At 52.9% G+C, this 26,181-nt stretch overlaps 1 protein-coding gene and 2 pseudogenes across 3 annotated transcripts; 1 reads left to right on the top strand and 2 right to left on the bottom strand.

Moving 5' to 3' along the window:
• Nucleotides 1-310: 310 nt before the first annotated feature.
• LOC309650480 lies at nucleotides 311-4,564 on the bottom strand (annotated as a pseudogene). Its single transcript has 2 exons — nucleotides 4,241-4,564; nucleotides 311-1,132 (listed from the first exon to the last, which is right to left on the bottom strand). The product of its transcript is annotated as an uncharacterized misc_RNA (transcript).
• Nucleotides 4,565-5,956: 1,392 nt separating this feature from the next.
• On the top strand, nucleotides 5,957-9,060 carry LOC309650475 (annotated as a pseudogene). The gene is made up of 3 exons: nucleotides 5,957-5,998; nucleotides 6,699-7,060; nucleotides 7,674-9,060. The product of its transcript is annotated as an uncharacterized misc_RNA (transcript).
• On the bottom strand, nucleotides 8,687-14,633 carry LOC309650470 (unconventional myosin-XVIIIb-like; the record flags this gene model as incomplete). Its single annotated transcript, XM_082478437.1, has 5 exons — nucleotides 13,675-14,633; nucleotides 11,495-11,637; nucleotides 10,562-10,662; nucleotides 9,444-9,507; nucleotides 8,687-9,031 (listed from the first exon to the last, which is right to left on the bottom strand). The coding sequence occupies exons 1-5, from the start codon at nucleotides 13,979-13,981 to the stop codon at nucleotides 8,687-8,689; spliced, it is 960 nt and encodes a 319-aa protein (XP_082334563.1). The 5' UTR covers nucleotides 13,982-14,633.
• Nucleotides 14,634-26,181: the final 11,548 nt, after the last annotated feature.

The following is a 26,181-nucleotide window of genomic DNA, read 5'->3' as shown; positions in this document are numbered from 1 at the left end:
AGCTATGTATTCATGTACAGCAATCACAGAGGGGACGTATGACCTAACTCAAAGGTAAACTAACTTCCTTGAAACTTCTTAGATTTTAAACTCCCTGGACAACCTCTTGTCCGGTGTGAAGACTAGTGGAATTTTTAAACCTCTAATCTAGGGTAAGGGTGCGGCTTTCATTTTTACCTGCTGGCTTGGGTTCACAGCACCTTTTAAAGACTGCTTGCTTAACTACAGCTGCATACCATATCCCAGCTACAGAAAGTCTTTTCAATGTTTGCCAGTGTTGTTTCCATAATAGTAAACATCACACTTTAGGTGGGCAGGAGTTAGAGTTTTATTATCAGTCTAGGCAAGACCAAAAATTCAAAGCAAATTCAATTTTGCTTAAGGGAACATTGTAAGGTAACAATTCTTCATATTACATGCCTCACAGGACCCATTTCAAACCATAGAGAATGACACCTTTATGTGTCACTGTCCCAAGAGACAAACAAATGTGAACAACTAAAACATTTAAAAAGTGCACCAAGCTTCGGAAGTCTCAAACAAAACTTGAATATTCTGTACATACTCCTGCCAAATGAAGTTATTGCCTGTACACCACTCCTCTTGCAAAGTGGTCTTCTATTTCCTTTCATCTGACCTAGATCGGCTAGGAGACCTAGAGAAAGATCGGGACGGCTTGTGATTTCTCTCTTGGGACAGGGATCTCTCTCCTCTCCTATATCTAGAAAGGGACCTGCTCTGGCTGACGGAGAAGGCTCTCCATCTTGGAGATGTGTGGGAGGTGGAGGACTCCTCCTCCGATAATCATCTCGAGGGCGACGACCCCAAGAAGGAGGCGGTCACGATTTCGACTTCTCTTTTCCCCATTCGACAGGTCCACTCTTACTCGGCAGCCACATAGTGTTCTCCCATCTAGTTCTCGGACAGCATCAGCTGCATCTCGGGGATCTTCACATTCAACGAGAGCGAAGCCGGGAGGGTTTTTAGCAACCCACACACTTCAGAGTGGTCCATAATAGCCTAAAGCTCGTTCCAATTCAGCCTTGTTACCACTGTTTCCAAGATTCCCTACATAAACTTTACAGTCCAACGGACAGGAATCACGTTGCAAGACCCTCGTGGCTCCTGGGTTTCACGGGCCACAGGGTGGTCCTGGGCCTCTAGAATCTGGTAGCTGAATCTGCTCGCACAAGCTGTCCTGTGGGCATGCGTTTCCCCCTATGTGTCCAGCCCGGGGCCCTGCTGTCTTGGCCCGGCCTCCCGGGTGAGAGGGTGAACCCCAGCTCCCTGGAGCAGACACTCAGAGCCCTGGTGACCGGACTCACGGCTGACGGGGCTGCAGCGGCGGCTGGACACGTGTGGCCAGCCTGGTGGTGTTTGGCCCCGTCTGCAGTTCCAGTTCCAGCTGAGAAAGAGCCTCCCTGTGTTACTTTCTCCTGGTTGTGTAAGGATCCCCGGTGTCATTTGACAGAAATGTAGACGGTGTGTTCTTTCTCTCTTTTCTCCCTGCTTCCTCTCCTCCCTCTCTGCCTCCCTCTCTCCCTGTACCTCTTTCCCTGTTCCGCTCTCCCTCTACCTCTTTCCCACTCCCTCTCTCTCTCTCCCTCTCTCTGTCTCTTCCTCTCTCCCTCTCCCTCCCTCTCCCTCTCTCTTTCCTCTCCCTCTCTCCCTCTTCCCTCTCTCCCTCTTCCCTCTCTCCCTCTTCCCTCTCTCCCTCTTCCTCTTTCCTCTGCCTCTTTCCCTCTCCTTCTCTCCCTCCCCCTCTCTCCCTCTCCCTCTCTCCCCCCTCTCTCTCCCTCTCCCTCTCTCCCTCTCCCCTGTCTCTGCCTCTCCCTCCGTCTCTCCCTCTGGGAGGGAGTGAGGGAGATGGAGAGATGAATGGAGCGGGAGAGTTGGAGGGAGAGGGAGAGGGAGAAAAGGGAGGAGAGGGAGGGAGGAGACATCTCTCCCTCCCTCCCTCCCTCTCTCTCCCTCCCTCTCCTCCCTTTCCCTCTCCCTCCGTCTCTCCGTCTCCCTCACTCCCTCTCAGAGAGGGAGAGACGGAGGGAGAGGCAAAGACAAGGGAGAGGGGGAGAGGGAGAGAGGGAGGGGGAGAGAGAGGGGGCAGAGAGGGAGAGCTCTCTTCCTCCCTCCCTCTCCCTCTCTCCTCCTTCTCTCCCTCACCCTCTCTCCCTCTCCCTCCCTCCATCACTTTCCCTCCTTCTCCCTCTCCCTCTCTCCCTCCCAGAGAGGGAGAGACAGAGGGAGAGGGAGAGGGGGGAGACAGGGACACGGAGAGGGAGGGAGGGAGGGAGGGGGACAGAGAGGGAAGCAGGCACCCTCTCGCCTTCTCCCTCTCCCTACCTCCTTCTCCGACTCCCCCTCTCCTCTCCCTCTGTCTCTCCCTCTCCCTCCCTCCCTCTAGGAGAGGGAGAGGGAGAGGAAGGGAGGGAGAGGGAGAGAGGGAGGGGGAGGGAGAGGGAGAGGGAGAGGGAGAGACGTCTCACCCTCCTTCCCTCTCCCTCCCTCGCCCTTTCCCTTCCTCTCTCCCTCTCCCTCCCTCTGTCTCACCCTCTCCCTCCCTCTGTCTCTCCCTCTCCCTCACTCCCTCCCAGAGAGGGAGAGATGGAGGGAGAGGGAGAGACGAGGGAGAGGGGGAGAGGGAGAGAGGGAGGGGGGAGAGAGGGAGAGGGAAGAGGGAGAGTGGGAGAGAGGGAGAGAAGGAGGAGAGAGGGAAAGGGAGGAAGAGACCTCTCTCTCTCTCCCTCTCTCCGTCTCTCCCTCTCTCCCCCCTCTCTCTCCCTCTCCCTTGTCTCTGCCTCTTCCTCCGTCTCTCTGTCTCTGGGAGGGAGTGAGGGAGATGGAGAGATGGAAGGAGAGGGAGAGTTGGAGGGAGAGGGAGGAGAGGGAGCGAGGGAGAGGGAGAGAGGGAGAGAGGGAGGGAGAGAGGGATAGAGGGAGGGAGGAAGAGACGTCTTTGTTTTTCCCTCCCTCCCTCTATTCCTCTCTCCCTCTCCCCCCTCCCTCTCCTGCTCTCTGTCCCTCTCCCTCCACCTCCTTCCCTCTCTGGAGAGGGAAGGAGGTGGAGGGAGAGGGAGGGGGAGCACGAGAGGGAGAGAGGGAGAGGGAAAGAGGTATAGGAAGAGTGGAACAGGGAAACAGGGACAGGGAAAGGGGGACAGGGAGGGAGGGAGAGGGAAAGAGGGAGAGGGAGAGCAGAGCAGGGAAACAGGGACAGGGAAAGAGGGAGGCAGAGAGGGAGAGGGAAACGGGGAGAGGGAGGGGGGACGGATAGAGGGAGAGGGAGAGAGGGACAGGGAAAGACAGACAGGGATGGAGGGAGGGAGAGAGGGACAGGACAGGGCAAGAGGGACAGGGAGAGAGGGAGGGAGAGAGGCAGAGGGAAAGATGGAGGGAGAGTGAGAGGCAGGGAGGTAGAGGGAGGGAGGGAGGGAAGGAGACAGAGAGGGAGACAGGGAGAAGGGCTGATGGGGGCTCCCTCCCCCTCCCATCCTCTGCCCACTGCTTTCTCTTTTTTCTGCTTCAACAAACACCAGGCGCCTTTTAGATCAGCCCTGAAGTCAACGTTGATGCTTGGGACGGCCTGACCTCCCCACTGCCTTCCAGCCCGGGACCACAGCTGGGATATGAAGTCTGCGGGGCCCTGGGGGGGGGGGGCGGCGGCGGCGGCGGCGGCGGAGGCAGGCACCTCCTCTGACGCCCAATCTCTCCTCGTTTACGAGGCAGCCGCCAGCTCCCCTCCCTGACTCCCCAAGATTCCCATATTCCTTTTAAATATGTGTCGATAATGCCATGAGCTACTATTTAACTTTTCCACGAGGACCCACCTCCCGAAATGCAGTGGTTTTCAGCCTTGGCTGCACTAGAGAACCCCCAGGGAAGGGAGAGACGTCTGTACCTCCCTCTCTCTCCCTCTCCCTCCGTATCTCCTTCTGGCTCTCTCCCTCTCCTTCTGGGGTGATGCCCGATGAGCTCAGATTCGCAGATGTTCCCCCCATCCCCTCTCTGTGCCTTGCGTGGGGCCTGGGCCTTCTCACTGTGGCCCGGGAACAGCCTTGACATTCAGACATCGGTTCCTGCAAGGACACTTGTGTTTGGTCCATACCGCATGTGGCTGCAGTCTGTGCTTCTCTCGTTTAGCATCTTCAGTAGATGGGGGCTGTGCATGAGCCCTTCATCTTCCCCGCAGACACCACTGGTGCTTGCTCGGCCTCGCGGGTGATGTCCACGGGGGACAGACCTGTGTCCCCACCTTCTTGGGCTGCAGACAGGCCACGTTGGTCCTGTGGTGACTGGGGGCTCCCCGGAAAACCCCACCGCAGACCCGGAGAGGTGGCCCCAGAGAAGGTGGCGTACGCCTGGGGCCGGGCCTCACCAGCCAACCACGGGCCACCTGCAGCAACAGGTCTCTCGCCGTCCAGGGGCTGGGTGTTCGGGCGCCGTGGGGATGAGCTGCTGTCTGCACGGCAGCCAAATTTGTATTGTTGAGCCCGGGGAGGCCCCTGGGTGGCTCCTGGAGAGCCTGGTCACATTTCTTCCTGCCCTTGGCCTTAGAGCTCGTCATGGTTCACGCCGTTTCTGGTTCCAAAAGGACCTGTGTTCATAAAGACCACATGTTAGGACAGCACCAAAGTGTCTAGAAATCCAGGCCAGGAGGAGGAGGGGGGGGATTGGCTGTGCCCGCCAGTGGCCTGAGAGCCCTGCCCACCCACAGAGACCTGGCCTGGGGCCTGTGGGGAGGGCGTGGCCCACGGTCCCCAGCGCTGGCTGTCTCTGGGTTCCAGGAGAACTGCGCGATCCTCGGGGAGCTGGTAAGGCTGCAGGCTCATAAGTCCCGCCTGCTGGGATTCAGCACGCGTGCCGACTCCGTGCTGGAGATGAACATGGCCAAGACCAGCCAGGTGGTGGCCACTTTCCTAGGTAACCCCGCCTCCCCGAGTCCCAGTGGGGACGGGGATCAGGTGGACCTTGACTGGACGTGGTGCTGCCTGAGACCCCACTGTGTCAGCCCTTGGGGGTCGCCTTCCCCAACCCTTCATTCTGCCTCGAGGGGCGTGGGGTGGGGGGCGGCTGGGGGGCTGCCACAGGGACATAGCCGAGCCTCTCCCCTCCGCCCGCAGATGAGCTGACCCAGAAGCTGAAGCCCCTCGGGGAGCAGGAGCGGCCGTGATCCTGGAGCTAAAGAAGGCTGAGTGCCAGAGGCGGGGCCTGCACTTTGACGGGCCCATCAACGTCTAGGACCTGCGCTACTACATGAACCAGGGGGAGGAGACGCGCTACCACGTGGGCCAGTACCTGCTCAATGAGTCCTTCCCCATGCAGGTGGTCACGCGTGGGCGGCTGGGCATCTCCCAGGAGCTGCTGGGACTGACCTTCGACCTGGAGGAAGGCGCCAACATGTGTCACGAAGATGAAGATGTGAGGCTCTACAGGGTCCGGGACGTGGCCTCGGGCAAGGTCATCCATCAGCAAGTTCTACCTGGACCTCTACCCTCGGTGCATGCGTGGGGGAACCTGTCGGCCGTGGGCCGGGGCTCCTCTGTGGTAGCGGGGCCTCACCCGCGTCCCTCCCCAGGGAAGGGAAGTCCGGGCACATGGCCTGCTTTGGCCTGCAGCCGGGCTGCCTGCAGCAGGACGGGAGGCGCCAGATTGCCATTGCGGCCATGGTGGCCAACTTCACCAAGCCTACGCCCAACCCGCCCTCCCTGTTGCAGTATGATGAGCTGGAGACCTACTTCCATGAGTTCTGGCAAGCGATGCACCAGCTCCGCTCCCAGGAGGGTGCGGGCAAGGGGCTGAAGGCAGGGGGCGGGGAGGGCCCGGGCTCTCCCGTGGTCCTCAGGCAGGCCCTCGCCACGGGATTCCTCCGCTGATGTCACCCCGCACGAGGCGACGCCCTCGGTGTCAGTTTCCATCATCAAACCCCACGCACTGGGCGCGTAAACAACGGAAGTGGATGTCCTCGAGACTCTGGAGGCTGGAAGTCCCAGATCAAGGAGTCAGGACTGGTTCCCTCCATGTTAAATACATGTATTCAAGAGTTGCCTTTAAAAAAGACAAAATAGAAGAAAGGAACGTTGCATGCAAGGCTGGTGACAGGCGGTGATGAGAACCAGAGGGTAGGCTCTGAGGCTGGGAGCGCCACGCCCTGTGAGGCCCTGGGGCTGCTGCCAGTCTCGGTGGAGGCTCAGCAAGTCCCAGTGACTTCCCAATGGGGGGGGGTCCCCAGCTGAGCGTCTGGGCCCAGGACCCAGTGCTAGTTCAGTCTTCCTGCGGTCAGCCATTCGTCCTGAGAGCGATGCTCTCACAGACTGCAACCGGAGCGCGTGGGGACACTTTACTGAGCTGTGCAGCCGTCACTACTGCCCTGTTCTGGAACATTTCCCTCACCCCAAAAAGGTCCCTCACGCCCTTAGTTATCATTCCCTCCCCTCCCCTGCCCCTGACAACCAGGAACCCACTCTGACTCTGTGGATCTACCTGTTCTGGACGTTTCCCCTCAGTGGGGTCACACCCTGTGTGTCCTTCTGTGTCTGACTTCTCTCGCTGAGCATCGTGTTCTCACGGTGCATCCACGTGGCAGCAAGTGGCAGGGCTTCACACCTTTGCATGGTCGAGGGCCGGAAAAAAGACAAATGAAAAGAAAGGCACGTTGCCTGCGGCTCTGGTAACAGCCGGTGATGAGAACCAGAGGGTAGGCTCTGGGGCCGGGAACGCCGCGCCCTGTGAAGCCCTGGCGCTGCTGCCAGTCTCGGCGGGGCACGGGCAGCGCCGTCCCCCAGGAGCTGCTGGACAAGCTCATCAAGTCCCGGCTGGCCAACCCCCGTGCGGCTGGGCCGAGGGAAAGGAAAGGGGCTCCCGGACCGCCCGGCTGGAAAGCGCGGCCTGGACACAGTGCCAGCACCCCCGTCTCCTTCCTCCCGCCCTCCAGGCCTCTTCAACCTGCGCCAGATCGTCCTGGCCAAGGTGGACCAGGCCCTGCACACGCAGACGCCCTCGGACCCGGCCTAGGACAATGCCCGCCTCTGCCAGGAGATCCTCGGGGTCCCAGCCACGCCAGGTAGCCAAGCGCACACCGGGCCCACCTTAGCGGTCGGTTGGCGGCTACTGCCCAGGTCAAGAGGATCCTCTGGTGGTGTGTGAAGGGGGACCGACTGACGGGCTCTGGTTGAGGCCCGCTGACCTCTGGCCTCTTCCTGCCTGGGTTCCTGGGCTGGTCCCTCCAGCTGTGGCCCGCGGAGTCCGAGGGTGGGCTGGGCGTATCTGCACGTGCTTTCTCGAGAGCCTGGAAGAGGCAGGAGAGGGCTTCATACCCCGGACGGAACGCGTCGACGAGGTTTGCCCGTGCGTGTCGGTGCGGAGACGCAGTTCACTCCCTCGTGAGCGCTTTAACCCGCGCTCTCCCCGTGCTGGAGGGCGAGCCCTGACTCATCCCTTGGAGCCTCGGGCAGCTGTCCTTGTAAGAGGCTTAGGGGTGAACCCTCATGAGCTTCAGCAGAAAGTCGGCAAAGATTGATTTGTGTCCCTCCACTGAGTTGCCCGCAAGGTCCCCGTTTTCTAGAAGTGTTGGGCCAATACTCCCTCTAGTGGCAGGGGACTCAGACAGGGCTGCTTTGAGGCCCCAAGCTCTGGGCTCTGGGGAAGGGGCACAGAGCGGCCAGGGGGCCGGGCAGGAGCCTCTCCGCGTGTGTCCCAGGGACCCACCTGCCTGCGACCTTCGGCCACCTGGCAGGAAGCTACGACGCCCAGTCCTATGGCTACCTGTGCAGCGAGGTGTACTCCGCGGACACGGTCCACACACTCGTTTCAAGCAGGAGGGCGTCCTGAGTGGCAAGGTGAGAGGCCAGCCTGCCGTGCAGACCAACACGGAGGTCCTTGGCCTGGGCCTAGATGCTTGTGCCGCCCGCCTGGGCCTGCCAGGCTCTGAGGGCCCTGCCCAGAACCCCCTGCTCCCCTGCCCTTTGTTGAGTCACAGCAGAGGTGGCCACACCCACGCCCTCCGTGAAGGGGGTGCTCCACCCTCCTGCAGCCCCGCCCCCTCTCCTCAGGTTGCCATGGACTACAGAAGCTGCATTCTGAGGCCAGGGGGCTCCGAGGATGCCAAGGGCATGGTGAAGCTCTTCCTGGGTTGTGACCCCACGCAGGATGCCTTCCTCCTGAGCAAAGGGCTGCAGGTTGAGGGTTGCAAGCCGCCGGCCTGCTGACGGCACGGGGTTTTGCCCCCCGAGGCGGGCCGGGTGCCTTAGCGCCCCGTCGGGGCAGGGGAGGGGCCGCGTGTCCTCCCAGCCCCCGAGTCCCCGGTGGCCGGCCTAGGCCAAAAGTCTCCATCTGGAAGTGTCTGGAAAGCCTGGCATCAAGGCTCCCCCTTGTTGCACTAATGCAATCCCTTCCTGGGGAGCTTTCCTGGTAACAAAACGGTTCTTTGAAAACGCAGCCATTAATAAAAAAGACTCTACTCCTGGTCTCTGCCTGCCGTCCCTTCCACCACAGGAGTGGCATGGGGGCCGTCACACTGGGGGGAGTTCTGACCTTGGTCGGGGATCAGCCCTGGGGCCGTGGTGACGCGTCTGGGTCACTGGGAGACGGCTGAGCTGTGGGGTGAGTTCAGACGGGGATGGTGCCCCGCACCCCGACCGGGCAGGCTCTCCAGTGAGGGGGTGTCAGTTTCCTGCCAGCCTCTCGCCCGTCACTGTTTGGCATCTCGGGGGCTGTGACTGGCTGGAGCTGGTTCTGGCGGTGGGCACAGCTGCGGGAAGCCCGGCTGTGGCTGTCCCTGTCCCCGTGTCCTGTCCTCCTGCTCACGGCCGGCCGGCTGGCTCCCTCTGGTCATCGGCAGCTGCTGAAGTCTGGACCACAGCAAGGGGCCACCTTCCTGGGTCCTAGCGATTCTTCCCAAAGGCCTTAGGGATGTGTTTTGGTGGCAGTAGGAATTCAGAGAGGGTGCTGCACTACTGGAGCGGTAGGGTGGCTCTGGACCGTCCCGTGTGTCCTTCCCTGGCCTTTGAGCTCCTCGGGAGCCCTGCCTCCGGCCCTTCGCCCCCACAAAGGACGCCAGGCAGCGGAGCGCTCTGTCCTCCCCTCAGCCTGCCCGCTCGTTCTGTTGTTATTTTACCGAAGAGGACACAGACATTCAGAGAGGCTAGGGTCCATGCCTGAGGTCTCACATCCAGTAAGTGTCAGAGCCGGGGTTTGAACCTAGACAGCCTGTCCCGGAGACCGCGCCCTTACCTCTACACAAACCACCTCCTGGTTCCCTTTATTAGCACAAGACTCATTTCCCTGACAAGCCCAGGCCCCATAAAGGCAACCCTGCCTCCCCCACGTGACCAGCCCTTGCCAACTACTCACCCCAGTGGCAGAGGGACGAGCCACACAGGGGACCCGCCCATCTTGGCCATGGGGACACAGACACCCACTCACACCCAGAAGGACCTCCTCTTTACCTTAGGCCACACGCCCATGCCGAAGGAGCTGCTGTCTGCCAACTGGTGCAGGTACAGTTCTGTCCTGGAAACAGAGAAGGGACCAGAAGTAAGGGAGGACCCACCCACACCAGTGGCCTGGCAGGGCAGGTGGGCATCATGGCACGGGGCTCCACAGAGTGCCCCAGGTGGCCCCGGGGTCTGCCTCAGGCCCTGGCCCTGCCTCCCGAATATTCCTCACTTGCTGCCCTCAATGGGCCCTTCTTAAGTGAAGGCCTTCCAGAAGCTTCCTTACTCCTCAGTTACCCTGCTCTGAAAACTGGGAGTTTCCTCTCTAATCTGCCCTCTCTCCAAAGGGTAAGGTGCCCCTCTGGCCTTAGCCAGGAGGCTCAGGACAGGTTGGGCCTGCCCTTCAGATGGGGGTGGAAGGCAGGAGACAAATGATGGGGGACGCAGAGGCAAATTGAAAATTATCACCCCTCGCCTGGGGTGAGCACTCCCTGGAGCTTCACTAGATAGAACCTTACTCATTCGTTCAACAGATGAGGAAACCAAGGCTCAGAGACAGGGAGCCACATGTCCAAGAATTCCCAGGAGTCAGCGAGGGGCAGAGATGACTCCCTGGGCCACCTCCCCCAGAAGGCCCTCCCAGATGAGTCTTGTGGCTTCTCTGCTGTTCCACCTGGTGCCTCCTCGCCCTGAGCTACCCTCAGGTGCACCCAAGGCTCTCACAGAGTTTAGGAGCTTCTGGAAGATTTGGGGTCTGCTGTTCCTTGCCCACCTCCCACGCTGCTGTCAGAACCTGTACCAAAATGTCACCGTCACAGCAGACATCCACCACCACCCCCCAGCGTGTATAAAGAGCCATATGTGACTTATCTCACTTAATCCTGTAAGGTCAGCAGTCAAGGTACTATTTCCACTTTACAGAGGAAGAAACGGAGGTTCAGAGCAGGTGACACCTGGCCAGGTTCACCCAGCCCAGGAGCAGTACCAGGCAGCAAGAATCAGAGGCCAGATTCCTAACCACTGGGCTCCACTGACTCTCAGCTCTGGGCAGAGGCAGGGCTGGGGCCCTGGAGAGCGGAGGCCCTTTGTCTCACTGCCCTCGGCCGTCCCTGCTCAGCCCAGTCACTCACCTGAGAGCCAGGTCCAATCCGGATAGCATCTGGGAGAAAACCTCGAAATTGCCTTCCCCTTCCAGCTGCCGGGCCACGTGGCTCTTCTCCAACAGCATCGTCTGCCAGGGGAGAGGACAGGCGCCGGTCAGCACGAGGCCCCGCTAGGCTGCCCGCACACCCCCACCAACCCCCAGGCCCACTCTTCGAGGCAGCACCTCAGGCCCCAACTTGGCTGGACGCCTCCAAATCAAAACGTGCCAGGCCTTTGTCTCACTGATTCAGAGTCCACGCAGGCAATCAACGAATGCAACGGGCTCATTCCGATGAAGGAATCCAAGGGTACTAACAATTAACCCAGAGCCGCCCTCCAACACACTCTTATGCAACCGAAGCCCTTAATAACTTGACCCACATGGTGATGCACGGTAGACTTTCAGGGCCGGGACAGAAAGGGATTTATCGTGCACCAGCGAGTCTGGGTATTCTCCTAGCTCCACATACAAACAACCCTTCTAATAACCTAATCCTGTTTTCTGTTCAAACAGAATGTTTGCGGGGGCGGGGGGGGGGGGAAGGGGAGGAGCCAGGTGATTTCAGAGAGAGGAACAAACAGGCCATGTGCCTGTCACACACGGGCTGCCGCAGAAGGCCAGCGAGCGCCTGTTTAATTTCAGCTTACGCTTTTAAGACCCAGCTAATGAGCGGCTGAATTATGTATCTACTCATGAATATTTCATCCCTGTGATACTCCGAGGCACAGACGAGCCGGCCTGCTCCGGGAGGAGATGTCTGGGCACTGAGTGAGGTGGGGAGGAGCTGGCCTTGGCCTGGGGAGCGATGACCATTTAGACACATTCCAGGGTCCCAGCTGGAGGCGTGGGCCCTGCTGAGTGGGGCTGAGGCTACTGCAGCCCCAAAGAGCCCCCTCTCCCTCCCACCCAGAGGCCTCACCTGGAGCTGGGTGGCCGTGACTCGGCCTGTGGCGTTCAAGTCCAGTGACATCACCATGGAGCACTGGGTGGCACGGCGGCTGTGGCCGGTGAACACGGAGCCAAAGGCCCGGAGGACAGTGAAGGTGGCTCGAATCTTCTCCACTGGTGGGGCACAGACAGGGCATCACCCGTGGCCCGGGTGCTGCCACCCCCACCTCTCACAGGACCCCATTCTGGCCCCAGGCCCCAGCAGGGGCCCCTCCACTCCCCCAACTCAGCTCTAAGCCACACCTCTTCCGTTGCTGGGCTGGCCCTGTGCTGCAAGCAGGGGCGTGGGGTGAGCAAGAGTGAGCCCAGAAGGGGACATACACACACCTAGGATTGGTACGATCTGAGTGACAAGGGCTGCCCTATGGCCTCCTGGGCCTGGTGGAGTCTAGGAGGAGGGCAGAGCATTAACATTCTTGGACCTGCTCTCGGGGAACGCCCATCACAGCCAGCTCAAAAAGCCCAGCAGTCCCAAGCTTTTTAACATAACTATTTAACAAGCACTCACTATGTGCTAGGCACCTGGATACAGCCTAGCCTGACTCCCACTCCCCCAACACACACTTTCAGCAGAACTACATTCTGGGAGGGCCTCTCCTTGCTGTATCCCCAGCTCCTCCTAACAGGGCTCTAACCTGGGCCAGGTGCAGAACAGGTGATCAATAAAGCATTGGAATAACCCCAGTGGAGAAGCAGGATAGTACAATGGTTAAACAAGCTTGAATATGGCCTCTCCCCGTTGTTAGTCACCTGATTTGGAGCGAATAAATTAACCTCCCTGTGCCTCAGATACCCCATCTATAAGATGGGGGTAATAATAGTACTTACTTACCTCATGTGGTTGCCACAAAGACTAAAAGATTTAATAATGTAAAGTGCTCAGAACATGCTCCAAATGTGGTGGTGTTAGTATTGTTTGTTATTATTAGAAAAGCAATACTGCCTGGGCCATATATTCTCAGCAGGGGGAATACTGCCCCCAAGAGGGCAGAAACTGATTCTTGAGGATGGGGGCAGTTTTCCTTTCTTATGTATAGAATAGAGCACAGATACACACACACACACACACACACACACACACGTCTGTGTGTGTCTGTATATATATACACACATACACACACACTGCATAAGCAAATATATGGTGAATCTATGGCATTAACTTTTCATGGTGGGAGACGATTAGGAGAAAGAACAACTAAAAAGGCTCCTCAGAGGGGCAACAATACATTGAGAACACTGGCCCAGGGGTAACAGCTCTGGAGCCAAACTGTCTGTGTTTGAATCTCGGTGCTAGGATGTATGAGCTGTGTGGCCTTGGGCAAGCTGGTTAACCTCCCTGCGTTTTAATGGCCTCATCTATAAAATTCAAATAATAATAACGTCTACCTTATAGGGATGTTTTAAATAATAAATAAGTTAACCTGCTTGGAATAGAGCCTGGCGCGTAAGTCCTCAGCAAGCATTTACCACGATCACCATCAATATTGTAATTATTATCACCAACTGACACTATTTTTTATTGAAGTATAGTTGATTTACAATGTTGAAACTCTTTCTTTAATGCCCAGCTCAAACATCATTTCCTCAAGGAAGCCCCCCGGCCCCTTCTCTGTGCTCCCTCCGCCTCTCCCCTCCCCAGCTCGGCCAGCAAGCGGTGCAGAGCATCGGAGTCTGGCACAGATGTGCAGCTGAGTCTCCCTTCCGGCTGTCAGTGCCTCCTTGTCTCTGTTTTTACTTATCGGGTCCTCTGCACAGTCCAGTGGGCTGTGCGCTGCACAAGGACACCACACCTAAGGGCACAGCATTTATATCAGATAGCCATAGGCCTGTATACTTATTAGGATGATGGCCCAGAACGTGGTGGTCAAGTGTTTGGTTCTAACAATGTCAATGCGTGACGACTGTTCCACATGTGGCAGTGAGTGTCTTAGGCAAGGAGTACCTGTTTCTAATTCACACAAAAGTACCCAACAGACTAGGGGTGGCCCTGCCCAGAAGCCGGCACAGGGTCTGCACACAGGTGCTCAGTGAACGCTAGCTGAGCAGATATAAGAAAGAGCCGCCCAGCACCCCCTCTGACTCTCCCTTCCCTTCCCCCATGCCACCGCCCCCACCACGTCCCAGCTGCACGTCACCTGGAGACCACTGTACCCGAGACCCTGCCATCCACACTGCCTGCCATCCCCACCAGGTGCTCCAGGACCTGCTCGCAGCAGGTGGTCTTGCCAGCACCGCTCTGGCCCAGGGCCACGATGCTCTGGTCCCTCTGCTGGCTCAGCAGAGCCCAGTACACCCGCTGGGCCAGGGAGCCAACGTGGGTGGGTAGGCCATCCCGGCAGCTCCTGGGCACCTGCAGGAAGAGCACCGGCATCAGCCTTCCCACCCAGCCGGGGCCCAGGGAGCACTCCACAATGCTCCAACCCGGCCTCAAGCCCAGATCCACGTCCATGCCTCCCATCCTACTCCAGCCTTGTCAGAGACGTCGTGCATTTTTCTGGGGAGAACCCAGCCTGGAGATCTAGTCCTGCCACTGGCTCGCTGTGAGTCCTTGGGCAGCCTTGGACCCTGCTCTGAGCCTGGCCTCTTCTTCAGCCAATGAGAGGCTTGAACTAAAGCGGCATTAGCTCATGGGGCTCATCTCACTTGCTACACAAAGGACTGGATCGTACCTGTCTGAAATGAAGCAGGTGGATAAAATGGCTCAATTGATGAGTGACGTCTGCCATGGAAACAGAATGGGGCATGGGGGAATTGGCGGTACGTGTGCTATGTATTTGCTATAACAGATTTAGATACCGGAAGCCCCTTTGACTTCATTCATTCATCCATCCATACATTCATTCACTCAGTAAAAAAAAAAATTCATTGAGTGTCTACTACATAGCAGGCACTAACCCAGGCACTGGGGGCACAACACTACTCAAGGCGAATAAAGGAAATCTCTGCCAACCGTGAGGAGATATCATTATACACCTATTAAGATGGCTAAAAAACCTGTTTTTAATTTTTTTTGACGCACTACCAAGTTCTGGTTAAGATGCAGAGCAAGTGGAATTCTCCCACAATGCTACACAATACAGCCACTCTGCAGAACAGCTTGGCAGCCTCTTTAACAGTGATACGTACACCCGTCATACAACTGAGCAACCCCACTCCTAGGTATTTACCCAAGAGAAATGGACATTTGTGTTCACCAAAAAACCCTCTGTCACTGGTTATATGGAGTAGGTATTCAAACTCATCAACAAACTAGAAACAACCCAAATGTCCCTCAACTAAAGAACTAAGATAACCAACCACCCTGGTTTTAGCACTGAAAGTCCCATGTCCCAGAAAAACCATTCCCTCCCACGGAAACCAGGACAACTGGTCCCCCTCCGAACAGATAAACAAAGCTGTGCAATAAAATACAATAGAATAAAAGAACTAACGGCTCACAGCTGCAACAATATGGGTGAATCTCAAATGCGCTGTGCATTGTGATAAGTGGAAGAAGCCGATTCCAAAGGTTACATGCAGTACAATTCCATTTATATGACTTTTCAGAAAAGGCACAACTAGGGAAAAGGGACAAAAGAACAGATTAGTGGCTGCCCAGGGCGGGACATGGGGGAGGGGATGACCACAAGGGTATGGAGAACTTTTGGGGGTGATGGGAACTGTCCTGTAATTGATGGCAGAGACAGTTTCACAACTATACGTGTTTGTCAAAAACTTACAGAAGTGAACACTAAAAAGGGTGACATTAACTGTATGTAAATTATACCTTAATAAACCTGACTTAAGACAAAAAAAGCCCTGCCTGTAGAGCTTGCTTTCCTTTGGGAGAAGACAGATGATAAAAAACCAACTAATTAAATTATACTGAACGGGAGTCATTTGAAAGCCATGAGCTTGGATGAGATCACCAAGGAAGCGGGCGTTTAAAGAGGGAGACAGAAGAGGTGTAGGGATGGGGCACCCAGACTTGGAGAGATCAGGGACCAGCAAAGGAGGCTGAGAGGGAGGGCCAGCGGGACAGAAGGAAAACCAGGAGAGCGGAATTCCTGAGCTGCGGAAGGGAGTGATGGCAGGAGGAGGGAAGGACCAGCCCCTGAAGTGCTGCTGAGGGTCAAGTCAGAGGAGGCCGGAGAATTGTCCACTGGGCTTGGCAGCATGGAGGTCACTGTGACCTTGACAAATGTCTGCTTAGCGTGGTTTTCAGGGAGAACGGAAGAGGGCGGTGGAGGTAGTGAGGGCAGTAGAAAGGCACCAAAGGGAGCAGGGAAACGGGCCTGGCTGGAGGAGGACCTTGGAAGCCCAGGATGCTAAGCGGGTGACAAGTGGGCTAGCATCCACCCTCCCAGTGGCTTGGCAGGACCAGGGGCACAAACTCCAGTGTGGCGGCCCTCCCCCCTCCCCGAACCCCCAGCCTGGAGCTAAGGAGCACCCCCAGTGCACTGTTGGCCTTTCCTACCCCAAGGCCCCCAGGAACAGCAATGAGTCCCCATCCTGACACAAATCAAAAGGCTCACAGACCTACTAGAGAATGGACCTGAGGATATGGGGAGGGGGAAGGGTAAGATGTGACAAAGTGAGAGAGTGGCATGGACATATATACACTATCAAACGTGAAATAGATAGCTAGTGGGAAGCAGCCGCAGAGCACAGGGAGATCAGCTTGGTGCTTTGTGACCACCTAGAGGGGTGGGATAGGGAGGGTGGGAGGGAGGGAGATGCAAGAGGGAAGAGAATATGGGAACATACGTATATGTATAACTGATTCACTTTGTTACACAGCAGAAACTAACACACCATTGTAAAGCAATTATACTCCAATAAAGATGTTAAAATCAATCAATAAATAAAAAAGGCTCAGCAGGACCCCAAACCTGGCAAAGTAGGACAGGCCGCCACACTGGCTGGACACAGCCTAAGGGAACGCAGCGGGCAGGGGGTCCTGAGGTCCGAGCCTCGGAGCCACCTCCCGCTTTGGAAACATAAAGTTCAAGGGCCAGGCTATCCCAATCGTCAGCCTTCTTAGGCTGCAGGGGAACAGGGAGGATTCTGCAGACCCAGGCCCCGCAGTCACACACAGGTACCCCTGCATGCTTGCACACGGGCACGCTCAAGGGCACACGCACCCAACAGCTGCAGAGGCCTCTGCACACAGGTGTGCCCATCTACACCCCACGCAGTCACAGCACACTCACCCCAAAAGAGGCCTGCACCCCCAGGCACGCACCCAGCTCCCAGCCACCCGGCAAGCCCAGACCCCCAGTGAGAGAGGCCCCCAGCCCTGCCTGGACCCCTTCTAGCCCATCTTCAAGGAGGCCTCAGTCCCAGCCTCACCGCAGGTCTCTGCTCCCACCTGGTGGCCATTTGAGGAACCAGAGGGGACTCAGCCAAAGACAGAAGGCAGCTGTGGGTGTGGGAGGCAGCGTGACTTGAGGGGAACCCACGCCCACCGCAGGGTTACAGGGGCTTAGGGGGATCACGGGACTCAAGTTCCTCCTACCAGGTTGGGTCCCAATCCCCGCACTTTTAGGCTCTTTGACCCAGGCCGTGTAGCAGACGCCGCAAACGAGGACAGTCACGGTCGAGAGAACGGGGCTTGCGGAGAGACCGGTGACAAACACCCCTCCCAGGGGCCCCTAAGGAACCAGAGCAGGCTCTCGGGGCCTTGGGCTGCAGTAACAGAAGCACAGCCTGCCTGGCAAGGGAGGGGAGAGTGCAGCGTCGCCCTTCCAGGCTAATGAGAACCTACTGTTATAGCAAAGGGAACTCTACTCAGTGCTCTGTGGTGACCTAAATGGGAAGGAAATCCAAAAAAGAGGGGATATATGTATATGTATAGCTGATTCACTTTGCTGTACAGCAGAACTACGCTCGCATAAAAATTAATTTTTTTAAAAAGGTGCCTTTTGTTATGTTAATGAGGTGACTTTTGGAAAGCCAAATATATATGAGATGACCAAATATATATATATATATATATATATATATGTATATATATATATATTTTTTCCTTTCTAGATTACCAGTTTATTATAAAAGGATCTAACTCAGGAACAGCCATATGGAAGAGACGCACAGGGCAAGGTATGGGGAAAGGGGTGCAAAGCTTCCATGCTGTCCCACCTGGCACCTCCCTGTGTACACCAATCCAGAAGCTCTCCAAACTCCATTCTTTTAATTTCACTGAAGCTTCGTTATGTAGACAGGATTAACTGATTCAACCTCAAGCCCCTCTACCCTTCAAGGGGGTGGGGGGGAGGGTGAAAGAGACTGAAAGTTCCAATCCTCTAATTCTGGTTGGTTCCCCTGGCAACCAGCCCCTTCCTTAGGGGCTTTCCAAAAGTCACCTCATTAACACAAACTCAGGTGTGGTTGAAAGGGTTTTGTTATGAATATCAAAAGACACTCCTATCTGGAAATTCCACGGGGTTTAGAAGTTTTGTGCCAGGAATGAGGGACAAAGACCAAATATATATTTTATTATACCTACTCCCTAATACTAAATCTTACTGCTAATAAGGTAAGTACAATTAAAACTATAGTGAAATACCATTTTCACCTATCAAATTGGCCACATGGAAAAGTTTGATATTACTCTGTGTTGGTGAGGATACTGGGGAACAGGCAATCTCATACACTGCTAGTGCAAGTATGAAGGGCAGCATCTGCTGAAATTTTCAATGCATATTTCCTTTAATCCAGCAAGTCCACTTTTGTGGGCAATTCAGAACGCTCTCTAGAATATGGGTCAGCAAATTTTTTTTTTCCAAAAAGGGCGAAAATGTAAATATTTTAAGCTTTGGGCCACGTGGGAGATGGCCAAATATATATTTTTGGTCTGAATGACCAAATATGTATTTTTCTTCATAAATCACAATATTGCACCCAGCTCAATAAAAATCTTCAAATGCTTTGCACATCAGCTGGCTTTGACAAGTCTTCACCTCTCCCCCCACCCCCTTCCTCTCTCCCTAAATCATGCTCTGAGTGTTTCTTGAAGAAATAGAAAAATCTTGGCTCCTCCAGCACATTGCCTCTCCACTCTCCATATTTGTGGTTGCCTCACTGACCCAGGTTGGCCACACGTCCCTTGCCAGCCACCTTACAGCCTGGTGAGATCCTGGACCTCCCAGATGGGCCTCCTGGCCTAGGGATGACCAGTAATATTTCTCTCAAATGCTAGCATCTACTGATCTGTAGTTGGGGACTGCCTGGAGTGTTGTATTGAGAAGGATCCTGAGCTATGGCTGAACTAGCAAGAAAGTGTGTGGTGATTGACTAGCAATGTCTGCCATGGGCGCAGGAATGGTTAGGAGTGGTGCCTGTGCCAAGTGTTTGCCATTTCCAGCCTGGGGCTTCCCCTGCCACAGTGAGGCAAGAGGCTGGTCAGTCTTTTGCTGGGAGGCTCCCTTGACTGCTCCATCACAGGGCTGTCTTTCTACCCCTGCTCCCTTGCTACCTGGAGTTTTGCTGTCTCATACGGCAGCCACTAGCCACATGGGGCTATTTCAATTTAAATTAATTGAAATTAAATTAAAACCTCAGGGGCTTCCCTGGTGGCACAGTGGTTAAGAATCCGCCTGTCAATGCAGGGGACACGGGTTTAAGCCCTGGTCCGGGAAGATCCCACATGCCTCGGAGCAACTAAGCCCGTGCACTACAACTACTGAGCCTGCGCTCTAGAGCCGGTGAGCCACAACTACTGAAGCCCACGCACCACAACTACTGAAGCCCACGTGCCTACAGCCCGTGCTCTGCAACAAGAGAAGCTACCACAGTGAGAAGCCCTCACACCACAACGAAGAGCAGCCCCGGCTCCCCACAACTAGAGAAAACCCGTGCACAGCAACGAAGACTCAACGCAGCCAAAAATAAATAAATAAATAAATAATTTAAAAAACACACACGTAAGATGATTTTTTTAAAAAAAGATCTGTATGTAGAACACTGAGCACCTAAGGGCTCGATTATGGGCTGTTATCATTCAAACGGGACTGATACAGAACTTTTCAAAGCTTCTGCTTCTGAGGTTTACACGTGCTGCTATGTGTAAGCCGGAAACTGATCATCACCATCTTTACATCACTTTGTGAAGTCATAACAATGGTGTTATGCATCTAGGGTTTTACAGGTAGTCCCAATTTCACATATTTAACACATTCTCCTGCCAAGAACCAAATACTTTATTTCAAAAATAAAATTACACTTCAGAACATAATATGGTAACCAGAGCCGGACCTAAGCTCCCACAATAACAACCAGAAAACTGGACAAAATATATAAAGTAACTGTTTTCAGACACAGAAGGGGCTAGAGTCCCTGAAAGAAGGGAAGCAAACTAGGAGGACCCCAGGCTGCGTCAGCTCTTGGCCTGGAGGCACTTTCTGAAATGTGGTGCTGGGAGGGGGACCCAAGCAGACCATGGTGGTCCTGCCGAGGCAAAGGCACCAGGAGTTCACGGAAGACGAGGTGCCTGGAAACACCAGAAAAATAAATGAAATGAAGAGCTATATAGCTATTATAAGCCAGTGGTGATGACAACTTACTAGGATATACTCAATCCAAAAGAAGACTGGAGAAGAAAAAAGCAACAAGGAAACAAATAATACATGCGAGATTTAAATCCAACTAAATTGGTAATTATTCAAGTGTAAATGGTCTAAATAGTCTAATTACAAGGCAGAGATCAGAGAATAGACATACCATGCAAACACTAATATCAAGAAAGCTCGAGTGATTATAACAATATTAGACAAAATAGACGTCAGAACAAATATATTATTACCAGGACAGACTTCTCACCATGATAAAAGTGGTAGATTCATCAAGATGACATAACAATCATAATGTGTGTGTACTGGGAATTCCCTGGCGGTAAGTGGTTAGGGGTCCATGCTTCCACTGCAGGGGGCACAGGTTCAATCTCTGGTCGGGGGACTAAGATCCCGCAAGCTGCATGGTACGACCAAAAAACAAAAAAATACTGTGTGTACCTATCACAGGAGATGCAACAATGCCTCTCCTAGGCACTTACCAAAGAGAAGTGACAGCATTTGTTCACAAGACTTGATGAAAAATATCCATAGCAGCTTTACTCATAATTTCCCTGAACTGGAAACAACCCGATGTCCATGAAAAGTGAAGTGTGTTAGTAAGTCCATACATTGGAATACTATTCAGCAATAAAAGAAACAAAAATCCCAACACAGCAACATGATAATGAACCTCAAGGAAGAACATGGTGCTGAGGCAAAGGGGCCAGACCCAAAAGAGTGCATAGGATTTGATTCTATTGATAGGATGTTCTAGAAAAGGCAAATATAATCTATTGTGACTGGAAGCAGAAGCAGATCAGTGTTTGCCTGGGGCTGGGTGGGATGAGCTATTTAGAAACGGGCCAAGAGTGTACTTTTTAAGGTGATGGAAATGGTCCATATATGGATCGTGGTAACAGGTACGCGGGTGCACACTTTTGTCAAAACTCAAACTCTATACTTAAATTGGATGTATTTTATTGTGAGTGTTTTATACCTCAATAAAATTGCTTTTTAAAAGAACAAAAGCATACAGCATATTTATCAGTAAACAAAGAAAAATTAAGTAACAACTGGATCCTTAGATATGTGGTATCTCACGAGAAGGAAATCAGGCATATTCTGAAAGAGATAAGCTAAAAAGTAACAATAGAAGAAAAGGGCCCAAATCAATGTTCCCAATAAGCTATCCTATTTCAAGTTCTCTTCCATCACCAATTCTGAACCCACTTCTTGGTTTAAAAGTAGAAGCCACAAAATAAACCTAATTTCAATCTTCTGAAATAGTCATAGATTATATGGTAAGCAAATGAATTCTGAAAGAGCAAACTTTGAAGACAATGAATTAAAAAATAAAATCAAAGCAGTGAAATATTTCCAGTAAGGAAAAAAAAAAAGATTTCTTTGGAGAGTAAGTGCATCTTACAAGGGAAGAAAGAATATGTGCTTCTTGAAGAAGCTGTCCTAGTTGCTCTCACTGTGTTCTACTGTTATAAACAGTCTCTTTGAGGGACTAAAGCAATTCTCTCTGCCCCCACCTCCATCCACACTTTGCTGGGATTTCTCTTGGAAACCACCAAATCACAAGAATCTTCTCTGTTCATCAGCGAGCAGAGTTGGGACAAAGCTCTGAACTCTAAGGCTGACCTAAAAGCATCATGCAGAACACAGAGCGGGTGTGACAATACTCTTCAGCAGACGGCCCACTGTGCAAAGCAAGCAAGTCACCTTAATTCCGAGATGCATGAACACAGTCATCGCCCTACACCCTCAGGCTCTTGCCTGAGCCTTTCTTTCACCTTCTGACCCCAACTGAACCCAAGCACATGGTACCCTGCAAGCCCCTGTGCCTCCCACCCGCTTTTGTACCACAGCACAATTCACTGCAAATCTATCCTCCCATCTTCAGATGACTTCTCACCACCTCCACTGCTGGCCGCTGGTCCCAAAGCCGGGATCATCTCTTGCTGAGCGCTGCAGCATCTCCTGCTTCTTGCTTCCACAGCACCGAGACGATGCTGCATGAGCACTTGAGTCAGGGTGCGCCGCCCCAGTGCTCAAACTTTCCTGTGCCCCACCCCAGGACCAGTGAAAGTGGAGATCCTCGTGATTGCCTAAAAAGCCTCGCCAACCACCCCCCACCTGTCTCGCGGTCCCTCGCACTCAGCCCCTTGGCTGCAGCCTCCTTGCTCTTCCTCCACCACGTGGTTCCAGTCTTAGGGTCTCTGCCCTGCTGAGCCCTCTGCCTGGACCCACTTCCCCCCAGTACACAGGGGCTCAGCCCTCACACCTCCCCAGGACGCTGTTCAACCATCCCTTTATAAGTGGTGCCTTCTCCAAACACCCTATTTGAAACTGCCGCACATACCGGCAAGCCCTGCCCCCCTCTGGCCTCTACAATTCTCCACAACATTTACTACTGTGCGGACAGTGTGTATTCGTTGGTCTGTCTCCCGCCCCCGCCAATCCCCCGGTAGAATGTTAGCTCCAGGAACTTCCCTGGTGGTCCAGTGGCTAAGTGCAGGGGGGCCCGGGTTCGATCCCTGGTCAGGGCACTAGATCCCACATGCCACAACTAAGAGTTCGCATGCTGCAACTAAAAGATCCCGCGTGCCACAACTAAGACCCAGCGCAGCCAAATAAATAATTAAATAAATATATTAAACAAAGAATGTTAGCTCCATAGGGGCACCCATAGCAGTACTATTCACGGATGCATGGTACACAGTGAAATTTACTGAATGAATGACGGAACTTTTCGTAGATTTCAAACAAAGCCCGAGAACCACCTCATAGCATATCTCTACATTTCCTGGTCTTGACTTTGACTAGAAGTAGGAATACTAAAATAAATCAAAAATAATGTATAAAACCCTCAGAAAAGGTACCTCCCAAAGAGCTAAAACCAGGGGATATTAATGACAGTGCACTGCCACCTGGAATTTCAGGCGTTTGGGGCTCCTAAAGTCCTAAAACCGCCCAATCATCCCTCTACTGTCAGTTCAAAAAGCTGACGGTCAACTTTTCCAGTAGAGGTGATGTTTCCTGGGTCCTTAGAACTCTCCAGGAATATATATTAAGACCCCAGCTTTGCTAATATTGCTAGAGCATGTAGTATTTTCCCTTAATTATGTGGACCCAGGCAACGAGACAGCTACAAAGTTGAGTCAGTTGCAGATGTTGGCTGATTGGCTAGACTTTCCTTTTGGCTAAGAGTGGTTTCCCCACACTTGCCGTGGGATCTAAACTCATGGCTCTGAAACATCACCTGTAGCCCCTTCCAAGAATTTCAGAGACTTCTGGGCAGTAGTAAACACTCCTTACAGCTGTCTGATCCTGGCATGCCAGAGGTCTGTGGGTTTCACATCCATCCTTTTGCAGAGTGAGCTGGTGGCAGGTGGAAAGTCCTCTGTGGCCTGACGCTGTTCTAGTCTCCCCTATGTGCCATTTTGTTTAATAAGACATTTCCAGTGGAGCACTTAAAATATATTAGATTCTCAATGTCTCATTCAACAAAGCACATAAAGCAGAGACCTGTGCACTGCCCCCAAATTCTGGATTTTAGTATCATGATATATTAACTAGGAATTGTATAGTTTATATGCTTTTTTTAAAAACAAACTCCAGCACTAGTTACAATAGCCAAGACATGGAAGCAGCCTAAATGTCCGTCCACAGATGAATGGATAAAGATGATGTGGTATATATCAATATATACACAATGGTATATTATGCAGCCATAAAAAAGAATGAAATAATGCCATTTGCAGCAACATGGACGGACCTAGAGATGATCATACTAAGTGAAGTGAGTCAGACAGAGAAAGACAAATATTACATGATATCACTTATACATGGAATCTAAAAAAATGATACAAATGAACTGATTTACAGAACAGAAATAGACTCACAGACATAGAAAACAAACTTATGGCTACCGAAGGAGAAACGTGGGGAGGGATAAATTAGGAGTTTGGGATTAACAGATACACACCATTATATATAAAATAGATAAAACACAAGGACCTACTGTATGGCACAGGGAACTACATGTAATAACCTATAATGGAAAAGAATCTGAAAAAGAATATATATATATGTATAACTGAATCACTTTGCTGTACACCTGAAACTAACACAACATTCTATCAACTATACTTCAATTAAATAAAACCCAGGGCTTCCCTGGTGGCGCAGTGGTTGAGAATCTGCCTGCCAATGCAGGGGACACGGGTTCGAGCCCTGGTCTGGGAAGATCCCACATGCCGCGAAGCAACTAGGCCCGTGAGCCACAACTACTGAGCCTGCGCGTCTGGAGCCTGTGCTCCGCAACAAGAGAGGCCGCGAGAGTGAGAGGCCCGCGCACCGCGATGAAGAGTGGCCCCCGCTTGCTGCAACTAGAGAAAAGCCCTCGCGTAGAAACAAAGACCCAACACAGCCAAAAATAAATATAAATAAATAAATTTAAAGAAAAAAATTAAAAAAAAAACCCCGAGGCGTGCTCATTTCCCCACTAACTTTTCCTGGTGACAGACAGAAAATAGCAGTTGTGAAGTGCCTACCTCCTATTCAGGCTCTGCTTTTTGGGGGATGGGCAAGCTTGGTCACATTATTTTAACTAGCATAGAAAACACTAGTGCTGTGTTTAGTACACAGGTGGCCATCACTGTCTTAAACCAATAGTAATTCCCATCAACCACGGGCTCAGAAGAGCTCAGGGAAAATTAAATAGCAACCACCTACAAGATCAAAGAGAGAGTTGCCAGCCTGCAGATCAGGGGTCTGGTGGTCACATGCCAGGGTTCCTATAGTTCTAGTGATTAGCAGATGTTAAAGGATTGTGCCATTCCAGCAGAAGTGTAGCTCTTCTGAATTTTTCTGGGAAGAGATAATCATGGCTGATCTTAGAACCTGAATGATGTCTTGTAAGAGGAAAACCGGCCCAAATAAACTGGTTTAAAATAAACGCACAAAAAAGACAACGAAATTTCTCATAGGACTGGTTTAAGCCTTTTTACTCTCTTTGAAAGCTGCCACAATTTTCTCAGATGTCCCCAGTTTTCAGAGACGCAGAGGCTGCGTGGCAGGGCAGGTGGCGTCTCCAACCCGGGGCGCCAATACCCAGGCTTGTGGGAGCCAACACAGATAAGGAGTCAGCCCAAAGGACTGCCTACCAGTGGGGTTTGGACTAACAGCCTTTCCCTCTTCTTCAGTGTCTTTCCTCTCTAGGCGGCATTTCTGTCTAGAGATGCAAGTTGAAAGTGCAGAATCTGTGTCCATCATTTCTGTGGGTTCCTCACCACCCGTTGCCTGTGGCTGCCTGGCCTCTTCAATTGAAAATCCAATCAGCTGTGCTTAGTCAAGTGTTTACCTCTGCTGTTTGAAAGTTTAAATGGATCTTTAACTCTTTCCCTCACTAGAAGTCTCCACAAAGCCGTGGATAATTGATGCAGGGTTGAATGGGCCCTCAGGTTTTCTTCTCTTTTGGGGCTGGTGGCTCTCAGCTGGAGGAAGTTTTACACGTCAGACAGGGTGGGACGGGGGCCATCTGTGACTGTCAATCAGGGAGGCTGTTTGTCTGGGGAAGGCCCTGCACAGGGACACAAACAAACTCTTCCAAACAAAGGTGGAAACAAAAGAGAAAACAAAGCCTGAAGGGGGGTTCCCAGGTTAAGATTTCCCTCTCTACGACCACAAGCAAAAGGGCTCGATGTTCTATCATTTAACTCTGCTCTTCAAGTCAGAAGTTGCACAGAGGTTAAGTATTTGCAGATTTTAGCCACCTACCATGTTTTGAAGCACAGAGCACTTCGAGCAATAATTTTATAATCATAAAATAGGCTGGTAACTTTGTTCCTTGAAACTGACAAAAAAGTAATCCTAAAATGTTTTCCTCTGTGTCGCTTATTTTTTTTTCAGTAATTCTGTGGTCCTGTATTTTGCATATAATTACCAAATTAAAAAAAGAGGTCTCTATGTCATGTCTGTGTCCATCTTTCTTTCTACAGGCCTGCTTAGAAAATCCTTTTAAAAAGAACTTTGGGGCTTCCTTGGTGGCGCAGTGGTTGAGACTCTGCCTGCTAATGCAGGGGACACGGGTTCGAGCCCTGGTCTGGGAAGATCCCGC

The sequence above is a fragment of the Balaenoptera physalus genome (assembly GCF_965194825.1).
Source record: "Balaenoptera physalus genome assembly, contig: SUPER_1_unloc_23, whole genome shotgun sequence".
Taxonomy (NCBI): Eukaryota; Metazoa; Chordata; class Mammalia; order Artiodactyla; family Balaenopteridae; genus Balaenoptera; species Balaenoptera physalus.
The sequence above is the reverse complement of the archived record's forward strand: the minus strand, read 5'-3'. Positions and strand labels throughout refer to the sequence as shown.